The sequence below is a fragment of the Vigna angularis genome, chromosome 6, assembly GCF_016808095.1.
Source record: "Vigna angularis cultivar LongXiaoDou No.4 chromosome 6, ASM1680809v1, whole genome shotgun sequence".
NCBI classification, from domain to species: Eukaryota; Viridiplantae; Streptophyta; class Magnoliopsida; order Fabales; family Fabaceae; genus Vigna; species Vigna angularis.
Genome location: NC_068975.1, coordinates 31824774 through 31847150, shown reverse-complemented (window position 1 = coordinate 31847150; position 22377 = coordinate 31824774). Strand labels below are relative to the sequence as shown.

The 22377-nt window shown below is 33.6% G+C and overlaps 2 protein-coding genes across 5 annotated transcripts; both read left to right on the top strand.

Moving 5' to 3' along the window:
* The first annotated feature begins 1925 nt into the window (after window positions 1-1925).
* Window positions 1926-14727, top strand: LOC108342926 (uncharacterized). The gene is made up of 9 exons (XM_017580833.2): window positions 1926-2222; window positions 3170-4758; window positions 4867-5221; window positions 7219-7303; window positions 8286-8342; window positions 10644-10703; window positions 10789-11010; window positions 11437-12936; window positions 13798-14727. Exons 2-9 carry the CDS (start codon window positions 3285-3287, stop codon window positions 14257-14259), a joined length of 4215 nt encoding a protein of 1404 aa, XP_017436322.1. The 5' UTR covers window positions 1926-2222; window positions 3170-3284; the 3' UTR covers window positions 14260-14727.
* An 895-nt stretch (window positions 14728-15622) lies between these two features.
* On the top strand, window positions 15623-17975 carry LOC108343373 (ATP synthase gamma chain, chloroplastic). Of its 4 annotated transcripts, none has more exons than XM_017581620.2 (2): window positions 15623-16920; window positions 17654-17975. In XM_017581620.2, exon 1 carries the CDS (start codon window positions 15781-15783, stop codon window positions 16906-16908), a length of 1128 nt encoding a protein of 375 aa, XP_017437109.2. In that variant the 5' UTR covers window positions 15623-15780; the 3' UTR covers window positions 16909-16920; window positions 17654-17975. The 4 variants fall into 4 exon arrangements, with proteins under 4 accessions (XP_017437109.2, XP_017437108.2, XP_017437107.2 ...); XM_017581619.2 differs by having other exon boundaries at window positions 17636-17975; XM_017581618.2 differs by having other exon boundaries at window positions 15624-16916.
* Window positions 17976-22377: the final 4402 nt, after the last annotated feature.

The window sequence follows — 22377 nt, the reverse complement described above, 5'->3', positions numbered from 1 at the left end:
TGAAATAACTTACTTAGGGTCATATTACGATAGTATTAGAGTTCTTAGTTTGATTAATAGATCATGGATTAATCTTAATTCATCTTTAATTTTTCTTTTGTATTTGCTGACAAAATGAATGTGTTAAAAAAAAAATAACACTCCTCCAAACAACTTTAGGTAGGTCAAGGTAAAGAACAAAGTGAACTGGACCCCTTTTGATATTTTTTAGTGTTTTTAGATTAATTAACACTCATTCCTAAATAATTTACATTAATTATAAATTGATTTTTTAAAATATTTTTTACTAGTTACAATTTAATTGAAAAGTAAGAGTATGATCAACTTGTCTAATTAGGTTTATCTAATATAATTTGAATTTCACCTGACTTTATATTGTTTGACATGGGTTTGATGTGGATTGTCTTTGACTTAGTTAAAATTATTATGTTTTGATACATTATTGATTTAACTAAATTCAAAGTGAATCTAACCTAACTTGATCTCAAATGTGTTTATTATTATCCAGTTCGACTTGACCTGGTTTGGAGTTAACTATACTAAGAGTATGGTAGACCGACTTTACTCAATGTAACATTGACACAAATACATTGAGTTGACATGGATCTGAATTTACTTGATTCGATATAGTTATAACATGACTTGAGTTTGACATGGACTCGACTTAATTCAACTCAAGGTAGATCCAACTACACTTAACCTGAGGAAGGTCAAACTCAATTAAACCCAAATTGGACAAAAAACAAGATGAACAAAGTTAGATCCAACTTAACTTGAATTGACATGGGTTTAATGTAGTTATACCTTGATTCAATCCAATACAAGTCTAACTTTACTCAACTTGACACAAACCTAACTGAAGTTGATCGAATATGAGTCCAACTCAACTTAGCCTAAAGTTAACTTACTTAACTCGATCCAAGGAGTGCGTGAATCCAATCAACCCAAGTTGTGGTGATCCGACTTATAAAGACTTTGACCCGACTTGACTGTGTCAAACATGGCTGGACATGACTCAATTCAACTAAGTACAATATGGACCCTATTAACATTGACCTAACTTGAACCTAATTCGACCAATCTATTTTAGTTGCTCCTGATTTAGTCTTGTCCATATTGACTCGTGATCACATTGAATAACCATGCTCTGTACTCGACTCAACTTGATCAATGTGTGACTTGACTTGGCCAACATGGTTTTGACCCAATTTGGCTCAACATAAATCATGTGAGTCTACTTAACTTGTTCAAAACTAGTCTTAGTTTGATCTAAACCCAGTTTGATCTAATTTGTTCTGACATTTGATTGACACAATTCAACATAATTTAGTTTATATCTAACTTGACTTGACGTAAATCTAATTTGTTTCAACTTAACTTAAATTTAACCTCACCTGTATCCATGTTGACATCTTTAAGTTAATTTTACCTTAATTTAACTTGACTTTACATATAATAAACTTTTCATGTTGGTATATTTTTCTAATATTTCTTTTATTTTTCATTCTCAAATGATTTTTTACTTAAAAATTTGACTCTTGGTCTTATATATAATATTTTTGTTGACATTTTAATTTTATAGATATTTTCTTGTATAGTTTTCTTAGTCTTGAATTCATGTGAAGTGTACATGGTCTATTATAAACTATACATTAATTTTAGTTTTTATTCTATTTTATAATTTAAATATCCATAATATCAAGATTATATTTTGTTCCCAATTTACCAAATCATGATAGAATAAATTGTTTATGATTTAAATATCGATAATATCAAGATTATATTTTGTTCCTAATTTACCAAAAACATGGAAGAATAAATTGTTTTTTAACTACGTAAAAATAAAGATACTTCTTACACCTAGTAAAAAAATATTAAATAAAGTACCTTACTCTTGAAAAGGAAATTTTAAAAGGAGTAAAACAGGAGGAGGACGAAAGGATATTGTCAGCGCTGTGCATTTTGATTCGTGAAGAAAGATCAGCGTACAAGGGGAAGAAAAGAAGAAAATAAGAGAAACAGGAAGGAGTAAAACCCAGGAAATTTTCCCGTTCCAGTGGGATTAAACAAATCCGTAAACACAGAACCAACAAAACAAAGAAGACGAAAACACAGTGTCGTACGAGCTCGCTCTGTGCTTTTCTCTTCCTCTGCGGCACACTCATTTCGCTCCACAAGTTCTTCGCCCATCGCAGCATCGACGCATTTCTCCTCATCCATACGTGCGTTTCTCACCTCTAATTTCGTTACTTCTTCCTTCTTTTTATTGTTAGGTACAAGTTGCTTTAAATTGTTAGGGTTCTCCACAATGCACCTTCTCTTGTCAATTCTTAATCATTATTCATCGCGCTGAAATCATAACAGATCAATCGCAATTCTGGTGTTGCTTGAATTTGATAACTAGCTCCTGGCTTTCTGAACTAATTTCCTTAGCATTGCAATTGGGGTTCAGGCTGCGTTGTGGTCCTGTTGGACGTTGAGAGTTCTAGCTTGTGGGAATTGTTATGCTTTGGAGTGTTTGTGATTAGAGGAAGGGTGATCAAAGGTTATTTCCTTAATTGTCGGAGTTTATTGGGGGTTATTGTATCATGCTTAATCTCTCATTGGGAGAAAGGATAACCGTGTATGCTTTCCGGTGAAGGGGTGGGGAGAGGGAGCTGGAGAATACCAGTGCATTGACTTTATTAATTAAAACAACCAAATGTGCGTCCACTGTGTACACAATAATGTAATCTTATTAGTGGCTATAATCGGATAAGTGGTTTGGTCTAACGTAGTTATATTTTGTCAGTCGCATATTTTCTCACAGACAATGATAAAATTATAAAAGATCTTGTGTAGCATGTAAGTTATCGTGATTGTATCCTCTATTCCTTTTTTCTATCCATAGTTTAGTTATTTTTTTTATAAGCTTGATGAATGTTAATATGACTGGAGATTAACTGGGTTTTTTTGGAAACTTTGAAATATTGGGAACGTAAAAATTCACCTTTTTGTTAATTATTGTTTTAGTGTTTTGGTTTCATTGTATTTTTCAATAAAAATCTGTTTTTGCTTTGAAATAGATTTTTTCTGCATTCATCTTTTAGATGTGACTCGAGTTGGAAGATGTATGCATATACCCTATACGCCGTCATTTGTGTTTATTACTGTTTTTCCTTTTCTCCAGGGTCTGTAGTCATTCCAAAATCCGTCTTATGGATATTTCCTCTTACACATATACTTTTGGATGTCTCTGAGGATCTCAGCCCAAGAGTAATCTTTAGCCATATTGTTTGTTTAAGATGCCTTTAGGCTCAAATTCACAGTCAGCCGAAGTTTGCCTTGCCATGAATCAGAATGCACTTTCTTCCTCTGACAACCATGGAAGGGCCTTAAAACCCGCCGAGGAGGATAAAGAAGAAGGGGAGGAGGAGGAAGATGAGGATGCAGATTTTAACCCTTTTCTAAAGGAAAATCTTTCACACGAGGCTTCTTCAAGTTTGAGCTCTGAAGTCGATGGTTTGGATGGTAATGTGATCACTAGTAAGCCATCTGTAGGTTCAGAGTTATCAAAGGTGACAACTAAGGAGCAAACCTGTACTGCTATATATAATGAACATGGCGAGGAGGAAGTTGTTTTACAACCTTCTGGTATGATCTCTTTGTCAGAGATTAATCAAGTGAAGCACAATGACCTAACCAGTGTGGCTATTGGCAATGGTTCAAGGACAGGAGAACTAAGTGACAAAACAAATTCTCGAAGTCCTGTAATAGATGTAGACAATGAGGATGCTATCTGTATGCGCACCAGAGCTCGTTATTCACTTGCAAGTTTTACACTTGATGAGCTTGAGACTTTTCTTCAAGAAACTGATGACGATGATGATCTCCAAAATGCTGATGATGAAGAAGAGTATAAAAAATTTTTAGCAGCTGTTTTACAGGGTGGGGATGATGGTTTTTCAACTCATGAAAATGAAAATCTTGACGATGATGAGGATAACGATGCAGACTTCGAGATAGAACTGGAGGAGTTATTGGAAAGTGATGTTGAAGACAACTCAATGGTAAAAACCCGAAAAGAGTCTGATCGAGCTGGACGACGACCTGAGACTAGGCAAAATAAGCGTCAAAAGGTGTCTGCACAATGTGAGAAGAAAACATTAGGAGAAGTCAAGAGGCCACTCCGTCCCATTTTGCCTAATTGGCTGAATGGAACTCTAGCTTCAGGAAAAGGTTTGGTTCCTGAGGCTTCTCTGAGCTTTCAGTCTTCTGCTTCAGGAAATGGTCTTGTCAATGGGTTCACTCCCATGCAGATTGGTCAGTTGCACTGTTTGATACACGAGCATGTACAACTTCTTATTCAGGTGTTCTCTTTGTCAGTTCTTGAACCTTCCCAAAAACAGGTTGCTTCTCAGGTTCAAGGTTTGCTTGTTGAGATCCTCCACAAACGTGATGAAATATTAGCTTCAAAAAGAGTTCCATATCCCACTGTTTGCTTTTCTCCATCTTTTTCTTGCTCATCTGTGTCTGAAGGAGGCTCAAAGTTTGTCCAGGTCCAGTCCAATACAGAAGAATATGGTCCTCTACAAGATGCACATAATGTTTTGTGTTCTCAATCAATTCAGAAATCCTCTGAAGGTTTGAACTTGCAAAGCTGTTTCCAACCTGCTGAGAGTTCTTTCTGGATTCCCTCTGTAAGAGGCCCTGTAAAATCTATTTTGGATGTTTCTCCTCTTCATTTAGTAAGAAGCTACACTGATGACATTAATTCTGGTAGGTCATTTTAAAGACTTCAAGTTTTCTTCTGGTTATTTCATTTTGTGCTGGTTTGTAAAAATAAATTCTGCATACTCAGGAATTGGTTTAAAATTTCTTTTACAGCTGCCCAAGAGTTTCGAAAGAGATACATTGAGTCTCATTCCGTTTCACCTGTTGAAAAGGAACCTCTCTTTCCTTTTTCTTCATCAGTTGCTGAAGCTAGTAGTGAAATTTCTAGTGGAACCACTGCTAGAGCAGTTAATGCAGTCTCAACTTCACCTGGTCAACAACAACCAAAGAAAACATTGGCTGCTATGCTTGTTGAAAGTACAAAAAAACAGTCAATTGCTTTGGTGCCGAAGGAAGTTGCAAAGTTAGCTCAAAGATTTTTGGCTTTGTTCAATCCAGCATTATTCCCACATAATCCACCCCCAGCAGCAGTTGTAAATAGGATACTTTTTACTGATTCTGAGGATGAGTAAGTTGCATGCCTCTTCATTATGCCAACCAACTATATTAAATGATTTACTATGAAAAAGCTTGATTTTTATTTAACATTACCATGCACTATGTTTACATATGTCTGTGATGTAAACAGGTAGGAGGTCTAAAGTATGCAAGTAAACTTTTGAACTTTTTTGTACGACTTTAAGTATGTTCAAAGATCTTAAATCTGCATGTGTCCTTAGAAGATCTTGGAGTTTGGCTCAGGGTCTAAATTAATCCCACAAATATTCCTTGTAATGTGAAGATCGTTCAAGTCTTGTAATGATTGCAATGGCTATATTTCAAGTTGGGTTTCATGCCCAGGATTGGACATTTAGAGTGTGGACAGATTCAGGTGGCAAGATAACTTCGTCACCCATGCCTAGGAATAGAGATCTAGACTGTAAACAAATGCAGGTTACCCGATCTAGGCTATATTGTGTCACTATTTTATGATTTGAGTCGATTCTAACTTAACCTCATGAAATTAGCTTGTCAAACTTTATAATACGGGTTTAGGGCATACTATCTTACAAAATTGGCTTGTTTGGAGCAAACTGCTCAATCTTACAAGGACTACATTGACTATATTGTTAGTTGATGCGATATTGCAACACTCCTCCTCATATCTAATAAGGGGACATCTGCAATGTGATTTAAAGTGGATGGCCAACAACAATTCTCCCTCATGCTTAGGAATAGACACGTAAAGCATGAACAGATCCAAATTTCTCTAGAAAGTGGATTTTAAGTCTAATTTAACTTCACAAAACTCAGGTGAGATTTGTACCTAATAATATATTATAATTTGGTCATTTTTCTAGTTAGTGTAAGATCTTCAACACTCACTCACTTCGAGAACTAGACATTTGAGCATGATCCAATAGTGGCTCGTCAAAGGGTAGTACGATAGACCTAACAAATCTTGTTAGGATAGACTTTGATACTATCTTATAAAGTGAACATTAAGCCTAATTTAATTATACAAACTTGACTTGTAAGGTGATGCGTTCGTTGTAGCCGATGTGAAATCTCTAATACATCCCATCATGTTGAGAATCAAACATCTTGAGTTTGGAAATTGATATATGTGGGTGGTCCTATAGTAGGTGACATGATATGCCAACAAATCTTGCTATGATAATCTTTGATGGATCATCTTAGAAAGTGAATTTTATGCCTGACTAAACCTCACTAAACTAACTTATAAAATGAGGTTTACACCTAATTATATACTATAATTTGATCATATCTTTAGTTGATATTAGATCTCCAATACATGTTATAATGTCGAGGACAAAACATCTCGAGCGTGGGACTAGATTTTTGTGGGTAATCTGATAGTAAACCGATAGTGAGTGACATAATAAATCCAACAAAATTTGCTTAGATAGATTCTAACACCATCATAGGAAGTGGACTTTCAACTTAACTCAACTTATCAAAGTAAACTTACAAGGTCAGATATGCACCCACTAATATCTAATAAATTGACAATGCTTTTAGTCGATGTGGGATCTCCAATAAATCTATGATAGGTTTTGATACTATCTTAGAATTTGGGTTTAGGACAGGAAACATTGATTTAGTTCTTTATGAGTTTAAATTTTAATGCTGAATGATAATATCCAGATTGAGTTAATTGATGTGGCTTGCTGGAAATAATATTAGTTAATAACCTTAGGAATTGCATGTTAATGTATCACACAGTAAAACTCATTTCTAGTAATGTTTAGGAAGTTGCAGACAAATAACACCATTATGTTCTGTTGGTGTTTGCCTGTTTGTCTGTTTTTCTTTGTTTTATTTATTGGAGCTAAGAGTATTTTTTATTTGTCACTAATTTAAACCGTAGTTTGCTTATCAAATTGTTTTCCCTTCATAGTTGATAAATTCTGCTATTATAAAGATTTATTACCTCATTTATTATCTCAATTGCATATGAGAAGCTTATGGAGTTAATATCTCTTCGTTTTAATTTTATTCCAGATTACTAGCCTTAGGGATAATGGAATACAATACAGATTGGAAAGCAATTCAACAACGTTTTCTTCCCTGCAAGTCTAAGCACCAGGTATATACTATTGCAGATTTCTTTTATTTTTTGGGGGTGAGGGGGCAGGCAAAAGTTTGATTGTTGAATCATCTTCATTTTATTTTTGTTGCTATCTTCTTCTTGTTAACAGTGAATAGACTCTTTTTTGGCAGATACATGTATGTGAAGTTTTTTTTGCTATGCTTTCTGTCCTTTAGGTATTTTCCCTCATATGGGAGAATTCTTATGGTTTTATATTGAGACTTTAATCAGTTGTTTTTTTATTGGTCACCATACAATGCTGTATGATAAAATGGTTTGGATATGGTTTATTGGTTAGATTAATAAAGACCCTTTAGTAGTAATTGGATGGAGATCCTCCAGCCAAAAGCACTATAGGCTTACATTGTTACTACTTGCCATTTCTGGCTCTATGCCTCATGTTCTTTTGGCTGAAGAAATACCAAAACCAAGTGTCTGCAAATCACTACACTCAACAGTAGGATTCTCTGAAACACAGGTTAAGGAGTGACAAAAATAAAATAAAATAAATAGCAATTAAACAAGTCTGTTCCTGTCTGTTTGCAACTGTTTTGTTTTACTATAACAAACATGTTTCAAAGATAAAACCGAAACAATCTTAGTTGTCAAATTAGAGTCCTGGATACAGCTTTGGAAAGTTGCTTTTATTTTAATGATTGTTATAGGTGGCATAGTATATTATTTTACTTATTGGTTGGGCAATATGTTCTTAGTTGACAGAGCAGTGTCCTGGATACACTTTCTTTTATCTCTTTTAACATGGTGCTATTAGGTCGAAGACCCTACATTTACCATTTGTATTTGGGCGTGCTTATTCCACAGTATTGAATTGTTATCATGATGATGACTTGCATTCCTTCTTTTTACTAGGTTTTGAGTTAATTTGAAATATTTTGTTGAATAGTTTAGGTCAGCAATTCCAATATGGTGATAAACGTTGTTATCTGTCTAAATATGAAATGGAATGTTCTGGTTACAGATTTTTGTGAGGCAGAAGAATCGTTGCTCTTCAAAAGCATCAGAGAATCCAATAAAGGTGAAAGTATATACATAATCTTTTATATTGTGTTAGATTGTAATTAGTCATTAACTATTACTGATTTGTTAATCATTAGCTGTTACAGATTCTAGGAAATTAGGATCATTGATGCCTGATTATTATGCAAGAATTTAATGTATTTGATTATGTAAATTAGTATAAATACATACTATGTGGTCTGCATCCGAGACACAACATCAGATAAGACAAACACAGTCTTAGAATATGGTATCATTGCTAGATAAGGGTCTGCATGGTTTGGATTTATTATATAAAACCCAAAAAACCACTTATAAACTGTATTATTAGTTTAGTTTAAAAATATGACCAATTCTGTTTTTTAACCAAAACCAGTTTGGTATTTATGAACTAGTTTCAGTTTAGATCCAGTTTATATGCATCTCCTCCAGTGCACTCCCTACTCCAATGTGTGTACTTTAAATCTTAAGACAAGTCGTGTTCTGAATAATTCATTCACATGAACTTACTCTACAAAAAGCTCTACCAAAAGGTTCTTCCCCTAATGAGACAGGTTGGTAAAGGCAACCACTAGGATGAGATTTGTGAATGTTATTTTTATGGTTCAAAATTTGACTTTTAAAAATGGTTTTTTAATTTCTAAACCAGTTTTTGTAGTTTTAAGAGCCTGGTTGCATTCTTGGAGGAAAACCAGTTCAGTAACTTCAGTTTAGTCGCTGCATTAAGTCATTGGGTCCTTTTAAATGTAATTTGTGGTTCAGAAGTTTTCACATTTGAAAGGCTTTTTGAATTTATAAACTGCATTTAGTATTTAGGAACCAGATTGCATTCTAAGGGGAAAATCGGTTGTGTTAAATAACTTGTTTTAGTCATTTTGTCTTTGCAAATGTAATTTGCTAGGTTTATGGTGTGGATTGATTAAGCTAGTTTTTCCTAACACCCTCATTTTACTAAAATCCAATTATCATGCATGCGAATCTTAGTTATCTGAATCATGGTGATAATGAATTAGAAATTAATTTTTTGCATTGCAAATTGCTGTTTTGTTTCCATATAATAGTGCATTATTGGAAACATAGCTGTATCGTAACTAACAGTTATTATATATTATGGATGGTTTGATCATTCAAAGTGAGACAGCAACAGTTAAAGCTAAATAAGTCACCAGATACCCAAAATCAGTCCAAAGAAGTCTATGGAGTTTCAAGTCATGTGATCATCCCATCTGAGGGTTTTTGTTCCATATAATAGTGCATTATTGGAAACATAGGTGAAGAGGTCAAGATTGTTATCCTTAGATTATAATGAAGAGTTCAAATCCAATTGATCTTTTACTTACACTACACATGCTCTTATATTTCCACTCTCGATACAAAGCAGTTTCTCTTTTTCCTGTGGAAATGGGGGAAGGACGGTTTATGGAGAAGATGAGCAGAAGGGTATGATGAGGATTATTGAAAGCAAAGAGGGTTTTGGTTTCAATTTCAAATTACAGCGCCATTCCTGTTCTGGTTTTGTTTCTTTGCTGTTCAGCCATCTTAATCAATAGCCTCAACTCTACCTCTCCATTGCTGGGCCCATATTCTTTCCACATTCCTTGCTTTAACAATTACAATGCAGTTGGAGTTCTGACCACAAACATATTGAAATAAAAAATGAAACCACTTTGTTGGGTAGAGGGAAATCAGAGGAAATGTAGTGTAAATATTAAAAAAGTCAATTGGATCCTGAACCCTAATGTGAGGTTGTGATTTTCTCCTCTCACAATGACACTAGTGGAAGTTACACCAACTATGACACTTTCAATAACTTTCAGTTAGATAAGTTATTCTCAAAGTAAACTGTAATTCTTAAAATTTATACAAATATAAACTATTTGGATGCTATGTTGTTGTTCACCTTTTCTAAAATTTAACATACATAATCAAGACAATATGTAATTGTACGGTCATATTGTAAAACAATAATTCTATAGAAAGTTATTGAGAGTGTCATAGTTGATGTAACTTTTATGGGTGTCTCTTCTCATATATATGGCGGACCAATAAAAACACGAGGCTTTATTTCATCTTTGTTAGAATTTGGATTTTTGATCACATCAACATCACTCATTATTTTGATTTAGATCCTTATCCTAGTGGCATGATGACTTCTCAAGGGATTAGTTAACATGCTTTCTGAGCACCTTGTAGCTGTTTTCACTTTATAGCCTATATGCCTATTATAGCTTGTATTTATAGGCTTGTGGCACATATGGAACCATTACTCATTAATTAATAAAATAATGGTTGATATTAGTTGCATGATTTCTCTATACAGGCTGTTCGAAGAATGAAAACCTCCCCATTGACTGCAGAGGAGATAGCATGCATTCAAGAGGTAACGTATTCAACACTTCAAGTGCATTTTGCGTTTGAAAATTTTCTGCTAGATAGCATTATTTTGACTTGATGATGTATGACAGGGACTCAAGATTTATAAATTTGATTGGATGTCAGTATGGCAGTATATTGTTCCACATAGAGATCCATCCTTGCTTCCACGCCAGTGGCGCATTGCTCTTGGCACTCAAAAGTCATACAAGATAGACGAATCAAAAAGGGAGAAGAGGAGATTGTACGAGTCACAAAGAAGAAAGTTAAAGGCTGCCTCATTAGAAAGTTGGCGAGCTATATCTGATAAAGAGGTTTGTTACTGTCTGGAGCTTAGAAGCTTGTTTTGAATTTTATCACCCTGGCCTTACATGTGTTTGAGATGCCATCATAGTCTTCTTGAATGTCGCTTTTGTTTACTACTTGAATGGCTTTGGACGAGTGACAGATAAATACAGTGTTCAGTTTTCAATTTACTCTTGTGGAATCTTGTTTCACATGTTAACAGGAAATTATAAATCATTATAAATCATTGTTATATATATATATATATATATATATATATATATATATATATATATATATATATATATATTTCTAAATTGTATGTTTGTTATGTAGAAAACTTCTCACCTCTACACATGTACATTGTCGGTTTTTCTATCATAACACTGCACTATCTGGCTTTTCTATGGGTTATCGAGGAGTAGAATTCACAGGTTTTTTGGAATTTATTGCAGGATTGTGATACTGAAATTGCTGGTTCAGAGTCCATGGATTATTCAGATGTACCCTACGTGCACCAGGCATTTCTGGCAGATTGGAGGCCAGACACATCTGCGCTTGCTTATTCTGAACGCATTCCAACTACATCTGGAGAAGGAAATGTTGCTCACAATGCATTTCCTCAGCATATTCGATTTTATAGGGGTACTCAAGATTATGGTTTAAGTGGAAAAGTTCAATATCAGAATGGTAGTCAATCTGCATTTCCGTCTGTATCTTACCTACCTCAATTTTTTCACACTACATCTGATTTGAGAAATGGAATGAATGGTGCTCCTAGCACCCTTAATCCTAAGAAACCAGTTTTTAATGTCACTTCTAGCTCCAAGTACTATTGTCGGCCCTATCGGTCTCGGAGGGCACACAATGCCCACTTGGTGAAATTGGCTCCGGAGTTGCCCCCTGTAAACCTTCCTCCTTCTGTTCGTGTGGTTTCTCAAACTGCTTTTAAAGGGTTCCAGTGTGGTACGTCTAAGGTTTATCCTCCTGGAGGTGGTGTAGCTGCTTCTAGAGAAGATCATTTTGCTTCTCAAACTCGTCATGGCGAGAAATCTGAAAATGTTCATCCTGTTATAGGTGCAAAGCCTGCATTGAAAGACACTGTCACAAGTTCTCAGTCAGAAAGATCTGAAACTGTTGAAGGCAGATCTATTCAGGCAGAAAAAGGTACCTGTACCGATCTTGAGATGCATCCTCTCTTGTTCCAGGTCACTGAAGATGGCAATGTGCCTTATTATCCATTAAAATTTAGTTCTGGCACTTCTAGTTCCTTCAGCTTCTTCTCAGGAAGCCAACCACAATTAAATCTCAGTCTCTTCCATAGCTCTCAGCAACAAAGCCACATTGATTGTGCTAACAAGTCCTTAAAGTCAAAAAGTTCCATTCTAAGATCTGGAGGCATTGATTTTCATCCACTTCTACAGAAATCTGATGATGCACAATCACCTAATTTTGATTCCAATCAGCCTGAATCACTGGGCACTAGTGGTGTGTTGGCAATAGCGAATAGATCTTCTGGCCTTACTGACAAATCTAATGAACTAGATTTGGAGATTCACCTTAGTTCTATATCTGGAAGGCAGAAATCTGTGAAAAGTAGACAGGCAAAGGCACATGATCCAGCAGGGTCCAAAAAAACTGTAGCAATTAGTGGAATAGCGAGGGAACCTCTAGAGGACAGTCCTCATTGTCAGCAGGGTGGGGAAAATGTTTCAGTAAGAAGTCGTGGGCTTGCTTCAAGTTACCCTTTGGTTGTTCCTAATGATAACATTGCCAGATATGATGTAGATAATATTGGTGATCAGTCTCATCCTGAGATAGTGATGGAGCAGGAAGAGTTAAGTGATTCTGAGGAAGATATTGAAGAACATGTAGAGTTTGAGTGTGAGGAGATGACTGATTCTGAAGGAGAGGATGGTTCTGGCTCTGAACAAGCTCATGACGTTCAAAATAAGGTATTTGGTTTAAATTCCCACTTTCCTTTTAGTTTTGTGCATGCTTGTCTCTCTGTGTGCATTTATAAATTACAAATTTTATCAATAAGGAGAAGAAATACAATTTACAAATCATTACGATTTGAAATAACATATATCTTCTCTTGTATAGTTTCCCCCGTACTTAAGTCTTCCAAATTAAAATAGAAACTAAAAGATTTGTTTTGTTTGTAAAAAAAAAAATTCATTTTCAAATTTAATTACCAAGAAAATTATTCCATTTCTTATTTTTTGTACTAATTTTTAAAAATAGAAATTAGATGAAGACACGGTAGTAAATGTGAAAACAATGGAAAACATTTTTTCAAAGAATTAGGCCGGTGCATTTTTGTTTTCTAAGATATGTGGAACTAGCAATGTTATCCTTGTTCTTTAGCTTACTACTAAACTCACTATTTTCGTATTAAATTAAACTCTTTAACATGTAAAGTACTTAACTTTTTGTTTGAGTCATACATAAATTGAGAGGGCTTACTTCTATTTTAATGTTTGTACTATTCGCATTATCCTTGTCAACCTGTCAGCTCTGCTGGCTGAGCCATATCTAAGCTCTAAATAAATAGCTAGCTGATTCATTGGTTGCACGTAATTTTTCGCTTTTCTTTTTCTGTTGCTTCTTGCTTCATGACTATCTGATGCATTGTGAGCCAGTATTTTTAGAACAGTAGAGCCTCCATGGCAGTTAGTTAGTGGTTGGTCATAGTAGTCCTTTATCATGCTACGTAAGATTCAAGACCCCAGTATTCTTCTGAAGCTGATTCATATTCTCACTCATGTTTATTTTTCTTCCCTTCTAACTCTCTTTTAACTTTGTTTCGTTAGGAGGTCTCAATTTCTTCTGAAGAAAATGTTAAGTATATGGCTTGCATGAAAAAATCAGCTGAGCCAAGGGCCAATTCTGATGCTCAAGTTGATGGCGGCCTTCTTACAAATAATACAGCTCTAAATATTACTTTGACAAATGAGGAACAAGATGACCGAAGTAGTTCTTCATGGCTAAGTTTAGACTCGTGCACGGCAGGTAATCCTGTACTTTCAAAGGCCATACTTGGACACAGTACGAGTATGATTGGGGAAGCTTCTGCTTCTAGAAACATATCAATTGGTGAAGTTGTCACAGAGGAGAGACATACCATAGACATAGTACAACAGCCAACTGTTGGTCCTCACGTGTCTACCACTCCACGAAAACCCAGGAAGCGATTTGGCAAACCAAATGCAAATTTAAATATAGGTCTGACTGTTGAAAGATCAAGCAATGATGGTAATCATGAAAATGGTTGATTTAAATATTCTGGCAAGTGGGATTCGAAAAGGATTGACTATCGAAAGGTCAGGCCACGATGGGTTGATTGAAATGTTCTGTCAAATGGAGTGCAAATAGGACTGAATTTTGCACGTTCACGCCATGATGATAATGTGGAAGTTTGTTGATTGGTGCACCATCTGAACTGAGCTTGTTTTTGTTGTTGCTTGGCATCTAATATTGTTGCTAGTGCTGGACGACAGTTAACAAGAACATAATGGGGGGATCTTCAATTTTTTCGACGTGCAGCACCAAGAATTGAGACTTTAATTTTGAACTATTGTTACTCGCAATGGTTGAAGGTATATTGTCTTTGTAAATATGTTGCTAGAGGTCATGGGCAAAATTGGCCTTGGCTCTTTTCTTATGGTGGAAGTGATGAATTGTATATGGTAATCTTATTACTGTTTACTAATTCTGATGTCCCAACAAGTAATGTTCTAGAATGTGCCCAGAGCATGTTGGCAAGCAATCCTTTGGACTTTCCTTTTCACAGCTTTCTCTTGCATTACTTTTGGTAAAAGTAAATATTATCCATTGCTTCTATCTAAAAGGAATTTCATGTTATGGTAATACTACATATTCCGAAGTCTTAACCAGACTTTGTAACAGTGTATATTGAATATAAATCTTTAACATCAATGAAATTGCAATGGAGTCTATATACTGTATTTTATGAATAAAGCATAGAAAGGGAATACCCTTGTACTGAACAAATAATGCATACCGGTTTTTCGAACAAAAATAAAAAAGTACCTGCAAATTAGAAGCGTGTTAAATAATAATTATTTATTATTCTACCACACCTTTGTTTCGCTTGCGCGATGCCTTTAATTATTGACGTAAGTTATTAAGACAATTTATTTTTAAAATTAAATAAATTTGATTATACCGCTATCTTTTTTACCTAATATAATTGATGTTTCTTTTTTATCCAAATCTTTAAACATTTTATAATGAATACATGATATATTAAAAAGAGTTAATGTATGAGTGTTCAGAAACTACTATGTTGCTGTATCAATGTTACTGATACGAGACTTGTACTTCAACCAGATTGAAAATTGTCTTCTCCAGCGAGTATAAGTTACAGTCCTAGATTTTAGAGAAAAAGAAGAAACGAAGTTAAACGGAGAAGGAATCACCACTCGAACAGCCGCATATACCTTTGCCAATTGCCACTCATCACCAGTCATACAAGCCACGTCAGAACTTGGACCCACAGAATTCCCTTACGTGGCTCTCTCCTCATTCCACCACTTCAAAATCGTTATCTCGAAACCTCATCCACTTCCTATCATCACCTCCACTCATTTCCCACTTGTAACTTCCATGGCAATTGAGAATCCTAACCCAACACAACACAAAACAACCCATTAACACAAGGAGAGGATAAGACAGCTCTCTCTCACACTCACAGAAACAAAAACAAGGAGGAAAAAAAATCTCAAAATAAAGCAACCAAACCTCAATCTCCTCAAACACAAGATCAACAAACAATGTCTTGCTCCAATCTCACAATGCTTGTCTCCTCCAAACCTTCCCTCTCCGACCCCTCCAACCTCTCCTTCCGCTCCGTTCTCAACCCTTTTCAGCTCCCTTCACAAAACCCAACTTCATGCACCCCTTCACGCTCTTCCTCTACCCAGGTTCAGTGTGGTCTCCGAGAGCTCAGAACTCGCATTGATTCTGTTAAAAACACTCAGAAAATCACTGAGGCAATGAAGCTTGTGGCAGCTGCAAAAGTTAGAAGAGCTCAAGAAGCTGTGGTCAACGCAAGACCCTTCTCGGAGACCCTCGTTGAAGTCCTCTACAACATCAACGAGCAGCTCCAAACCGAGGACGTAGACATTCCTCTAACAAAGGTGAGGCCAGTGAAGAAGGTTGCACTTGTCGTGTGCACTGGTGATCGCGGCCTCTGCGGCGGCTTCAACAACGCAATTATAAAGAAAGCCGAGAGTAGAATTAAGGACTTGAAGGAACTTGGTTTGGAATACACTGTCATCAGTGTTGGCAAAAAGGGTAACTCTTATTTCCTTCGAAGGCCTTATATACCAGTTGACAGGTTTCTAGAAGGTGGTTCACTTCCAACTGCTAAGGAAGCTCAGGCTATAGCTGATGATGTTTTCTCACTGTTCGTGAGCGAAGAGGTTGACAAAGTGGAGCTTCTGTACACTAAGTTTGTGTCATTGGTGAAGTCAGATCCCGTGATTCACACTTTGCTTCCACTGTCACCGAAAGGAGAGATTTGTGATATCAACGGTGTGTGTGTTGATGCTGCTGAAGATGAGTTCTTCAGGTTGACCACCAAGGAGGGAAAGTTGACTGTGGAGAGAGATGTTGTGAGGACTAAGACTGCTGATTACTCACCAATTTTGCAGTTTGAGCAAGACCCAGTTCAGATCCTTGATGCTTTGTTGCCTTTGTATTTGAACAGCCAGATACTGAGGGCCTTGCAGGAGTCTCTGGCCAGTGAACTCGCTGCAAGAATGAGTGCTATGAGCAGTGCAACGGACAATGCTTCAGATTTGAAGAAGAGGTTGTCCATTGTCTACAATAGGGAGCGCCAGGCTAAGATCACTGGTGAAATTCTGGAAATCGTGGCTGGTGCAAATGCCTTGCAATAGTGCAATTTGTAGGTATTCTTATCATTATCATTATTATATAATGTGTTTCTAAGACTAAAGCGGAAACGTTTTTTTGTGTTGTATTTATTATTTTCCTTCTGAACTATGTATGTAATGAATTAATGATACGATCTATATATAAAGATTCAGTGAGTTCATGGACATGTTATGAAGTGGTGTTTCACATACTTTTTGCAAAATGTTCCACTGCAATGTGGTGATTGTGTTTGATTCTGCGAAGACATATATTATAACGGGATGTATAAACTAATAAGGTTGCCTCTGAACCATGGGGCTCCTCAATAGATAGCTGTTAATAAAATATTATATCACCCAATCCTGATTCGTGAATTGAAACTGAGTACTAAGCAGAATGGCACATAACATCGTATAGATGAAAACGGCACACAGAGAAAGATAAGCCATCAGTGTTAGCTGAACTTTGCATCACACTTTTACCACAATACTGAATCTTGATAGTTTTCCCTCAGTTTTTAGAAAGTGAGAAAGTAACTTCTTATACCAATTCTACTAAAAATGTAGCAGTGCATGCATGTAATTTATCTTGTGCTAACATGTTATAATAAACATCTATTCTCATGCTTCCTTGCAATGAAGTTATGCCCGCTGAAAATGTTTTTGGAATTTCGATTGGTTGACCAGCATATGTAGCTTAGAAAATGCACAAAAGATGATGCAATTTAAAAGGCCATCTTATATTCGTCAGGTTCTGGTTTGATCTCAGGAGATAAGCACCTAATGCATTAGAGTGAAGAAATTGTTCTGGAGCTTCTCAAAGGAGGTCAACGTACCCTTTTATGTCTGGTCTTCTCCTCAACTTGGTTCTGATTTCTAAAGCAGAAAAGTTCATTGTTCTTATGATGGAGCTGTAGGGAAAAGGAATACGAGTACAGAGAACACCGAGTCTGAACAAATTACTTGCAAAAAAATGACATGCAATTTGTATTTGTATAATAAATCATGTGAAAAGTAATATAAACCCTTTGCCATCCATGTATTTGACATTCGAATTTGTGGTGACATTATATAAGCAGAAACTTCTGAAATGCTCAGACCAAATTGATCACTGTTTTGTTGAATATCATTGGAATGAACACTTCTAAATACAGCAAATCGAAGCTTTCATTGCAACATAAAAGAGTTTGATACCTCAGACATCTTTAGCACACTTCACACTCATTTTATCTTTACTGTAGTTTGTCAATTTGAACCCACAATTCTTATTGGTCCAGGTATTATTTTAATCAAACATGTATTCAGTTTGTATATATGGATTGGATGTGTATTCTTCATACTCCTCTTAAATATCTTCATCGCTTATATACTTGTTGCTTTACTCATTCTTTCTTCAAATTCTTGAACGAATGTAGCTGCTGGGCGTGAAACAAGACTTTCTTTTGGGATTTTTTGTCTTCTTGTTTTGTTGAATATCATTGCGCATGCACTTCATTATGAAATAATTTCAAACCACATTTAGAGACTAGAGCTTTTGTTGGACAAGGAAATACCTTAATGTTGTGATGTATAATTGGAGGAAGAAACGAAAAAGAGAGTAGGATCAACACTAGGATTGTTTGATTGCTGTTCTTTCTTTCTTTCTTTTATGTTGAAGAATGAAAGAAATGGGAAATTGAAGATAAGGATCATTAGAAGGATTTGAGTTTAGAGAACATGATAAAAGTGGTCGAGACCTTTCAAAAACAGATAATGTTTCTTATATTCGCCACAAGATTCACAGTTTCGTGTTGGATTCATCCAAAAGAGTTTTTAGTCGATGGAAAAAAGTAGAAAGAGATCTTTTACCTTAACTCATGAATATCAAACCTTCTAAAACTGTTGCTTCTACTGAATCCTTTTTGAAGATCTATTCAAAGCTCTCTTGCACTGTCAATGCAGTGGATGTTCTATGGAATTTGATAAGAAGAAATGTGAATGATATAAAAACGACCAAGTTACATTTCTTCCAATAATCAAATAAAGAATTGTTTTGTAAAGGTTGAAAGTTTTTTTTTTACCATTGGTAATTTTATTCTTAAAGGACTATGTTTACGACTCTACTCTACTTGTGGCGGAATGTAATTTTAATTTTATTTTTAAGATTAAATAAACATATTTTGTCTAAAAGACTAAATATGTTTATGATTTTACTCCACTTGTGGTTGAAGGTAATTTTAATTTTATTCTTAAGACTAATATTTAGTCTTAAAAGATTAATATGTTTTTGACTAAATAATCATATTTAGTCTTAAAAGATTATTTTTGGCTCAATTTTTTTTTATTGTAGCTTAAGGTGTAAGGAAAATAGTGAGACAAATAACTTAAAAAATTACGCTTAAAGGAGTTAGAATGAGAAGTAAATGTATTGAGGTAAATATGTTACAATTTTCAAATGATACTTTTTTTATGAGACAAAAACAAAGAAAGTTTGGGGTTTGAAGATCATCCTAAGATGTTCTGAACTTGTTTCTAAACTTAGTGTTAATTTTTCTAAAAGCAAAATAGGTGGATTAGAGATCGGGGAGAGTACTGTGGTAACATTTTTCTGAAATATTAAATTGTAATATCATGCATATTTCTTTTAGATATTGAAGTTTGTCTATAGGAGATAATCTATAAAGAAGAGATTAACTAGATGGAAAGGAAAATGTTTAACTTTTGGTAGAAGAATTTGTTTGATAAATTCAATTTTAGTTGTGCATTACCATATTATATCTATCTTTCTTCAACCACAAGGATTTATCGAGAAGGAGGTTTCATGTGAGTTATACAAATATTAATCACATACGAACCAACTATATAAGGGATCAACATCATTCTCTACCCAAAATCTTAAGGCAATGAGTTAATGTGTCTTTCACCTTTATATACTACTCTACTCTCTCATTTCTATCCAATGTGAGGCTTGGACTCACACTTGGATTTCCAACAAAGGAAAGTGAAGATAGAAATTTTGTTTGGGTTAAACGAGAGATTTTATTCAAATCAAAAAATTATGGAGGATCTGGTATAAAAAGACATTAAATCATTTAATAATGTCTTATTAGGAAAACTAGGATGGATGATAGGAGTGAAAAAAGGTAAAAAGGATGTATATAGTCAAATATGAGAAAAAGAGGAATTTAATGGGATAGACAGGTAAGATCAGGTAACAAAATAAGTTTTTAGAATGATACTCTCATTGGTGCAAACATTCAATAGTTAACCAGTTGTTTTTTTTAAAGGGTTTATAGTACGTTTTTTTTTTCATGTTCGTTATTTGATAAGCATGGAAGATATTAAATACATCACACCAAGCATAATCCTGTTGGGTTTTTTATAAGAATATTGATGTGATATAAATAGGAAACAATGTAGCTATAATAATGTCACATGTAAGACGTGAATATCACATAAGAATCAAATGTTAATATAAGTACTAGATATGTTTTATATTCAATTTAGTTTTATATTTATTTTTTTAATTCAATTAAATTATAGTTTTGTTTAAAATCGAATAATATTATTTTTTTGTCCAAAATACACTACTTATTCAATTTATTCAAATCAATCAAGTAATAACTTTGAATTTAATTAAATTACAAAACATGTGTTTATTTTATGAAAAATTATAAAAAAATATTACTTATTTTATAAAATTAATTTAAATTGAGAAATTAAGTTAAAAGATGTAAAATATGTTAATAGTTTAGTTTAAATTTCATGTGAATATTAATTTTTTCTTTACATAGGAATTCAGTTTATAAATAAGCTAATAAAGAAAAATACATTTTTTTTCAAATATTAAAAATTTAAAAATTATAAAATCTTGGTCGTGAGATAAGAGACAAGACCAACACAACATTTTTATCAAAATTAAAAAACAATTTTTAAAATAGATATTTTTTAATTTAAATTTAAAAAATAAAATTTAATTTCAATATTTAGATATATTAATTTGATGTATATATCCTAAAAAAATATTTTAACATGAATATATTAAACTTCTTTATTAATTTAGTTTCATTAGATAATGACAATATTGTTTGATTTCAAACAAAATTAAAATTTAATTGAGTTAACACATAAATATTAAAAATGAATTAAATATACAAACTTAATAAACTGTTGTTGACATATAAAACGATATTGATCTTAACACGTGAAAAAAATTATAAAAAGAAGAACTAAAATTACTACTAACAAACATCCGAAGATGATGTTAAGATTAATTCAATACCGTTTATACAAATTTAATGAAAATGAATAAATTAAATTAATGAAACGTAAAATAAAATTTAATTTAAAAAATATTAGGACCAAAATAAAATACCAGAATTGAAAAACAAAAGTAATTAAACCAAAAATTTAATATAGGATTCAGTCGATTTAGAATAGAGGAATAAAATGAGATGCAGTGTTTTTTTATTAGCAGTGTACTCATCTGACTCGTTAATCTAATGTACTCATCACACCTATGACTATGTTGCTTCCTATTACAAGGACACATGGATAGATAAATTTAGATATTGGACCGTTGATTTTATACATCAAATTGAAAAGGAAAAGAATCTTATAAGGATTATACCTAGAATGACACATGGATTATATATATATATATATATATATATATATATATATATATATATATATATATATATATATATATATATATATATATATATATATATAATTGCTAACTCCCTCGCATAAATAGAGTCATACTTTTGAATATAAAGTAAATTATATGTTAAAATAAGTTAGAAAAGAGTATAATGATAAAAGATGTTCTTCCATTTTAGCAATAGTTAACACTTATCATTTATCATTATTTAATATTTTTTACGAGACTGTGTATCCCACACCAATCAATCATCATTATTTAATATTTTTTCGCCTATATAAAAATGCATGATGTTAAGTTATCATCCTTATCTGCAAACTTTTAGGATTGTTAAATTAGAATAATTACTTTATTAATTTGATTTTTTTTAACATTATGAAAAAGTAATAATTTAATTTTTTATTATTATGAAAAAAAGTAGAATACTAATAGTAATGATATTAAATAAATAATAATTATAATGCAAAATTAAACATAGTTTGTTTTACAAGATTTGTTCATTTGATCTTTGTTTACAACATGAATACAAAATAATTCTAAAAGTATGGAGAATTGACCAGTCAGGTTGAAATTGTTCATTTTAAATATGTTTTAGAGTATTAAAGTTTATATTCTTGGTTGAAGTAAAATATTTTAGAGATAGATACATAATATTATTTTCTAATTTTTTCTATAAAAGATGTTAAAATACAAGTTTTCCATTATAGATTTTTTTTTAGATAAAAATTGATCATCAATGAATAGGACAAGCATGTTGAGCAGATAGAAACCTTTATAAAAAAAATCCTTTGAGATAGATTCAAATTGCCCAGTTGTGAATCTTACTTTCTTCATAACAGAGAAAGCAA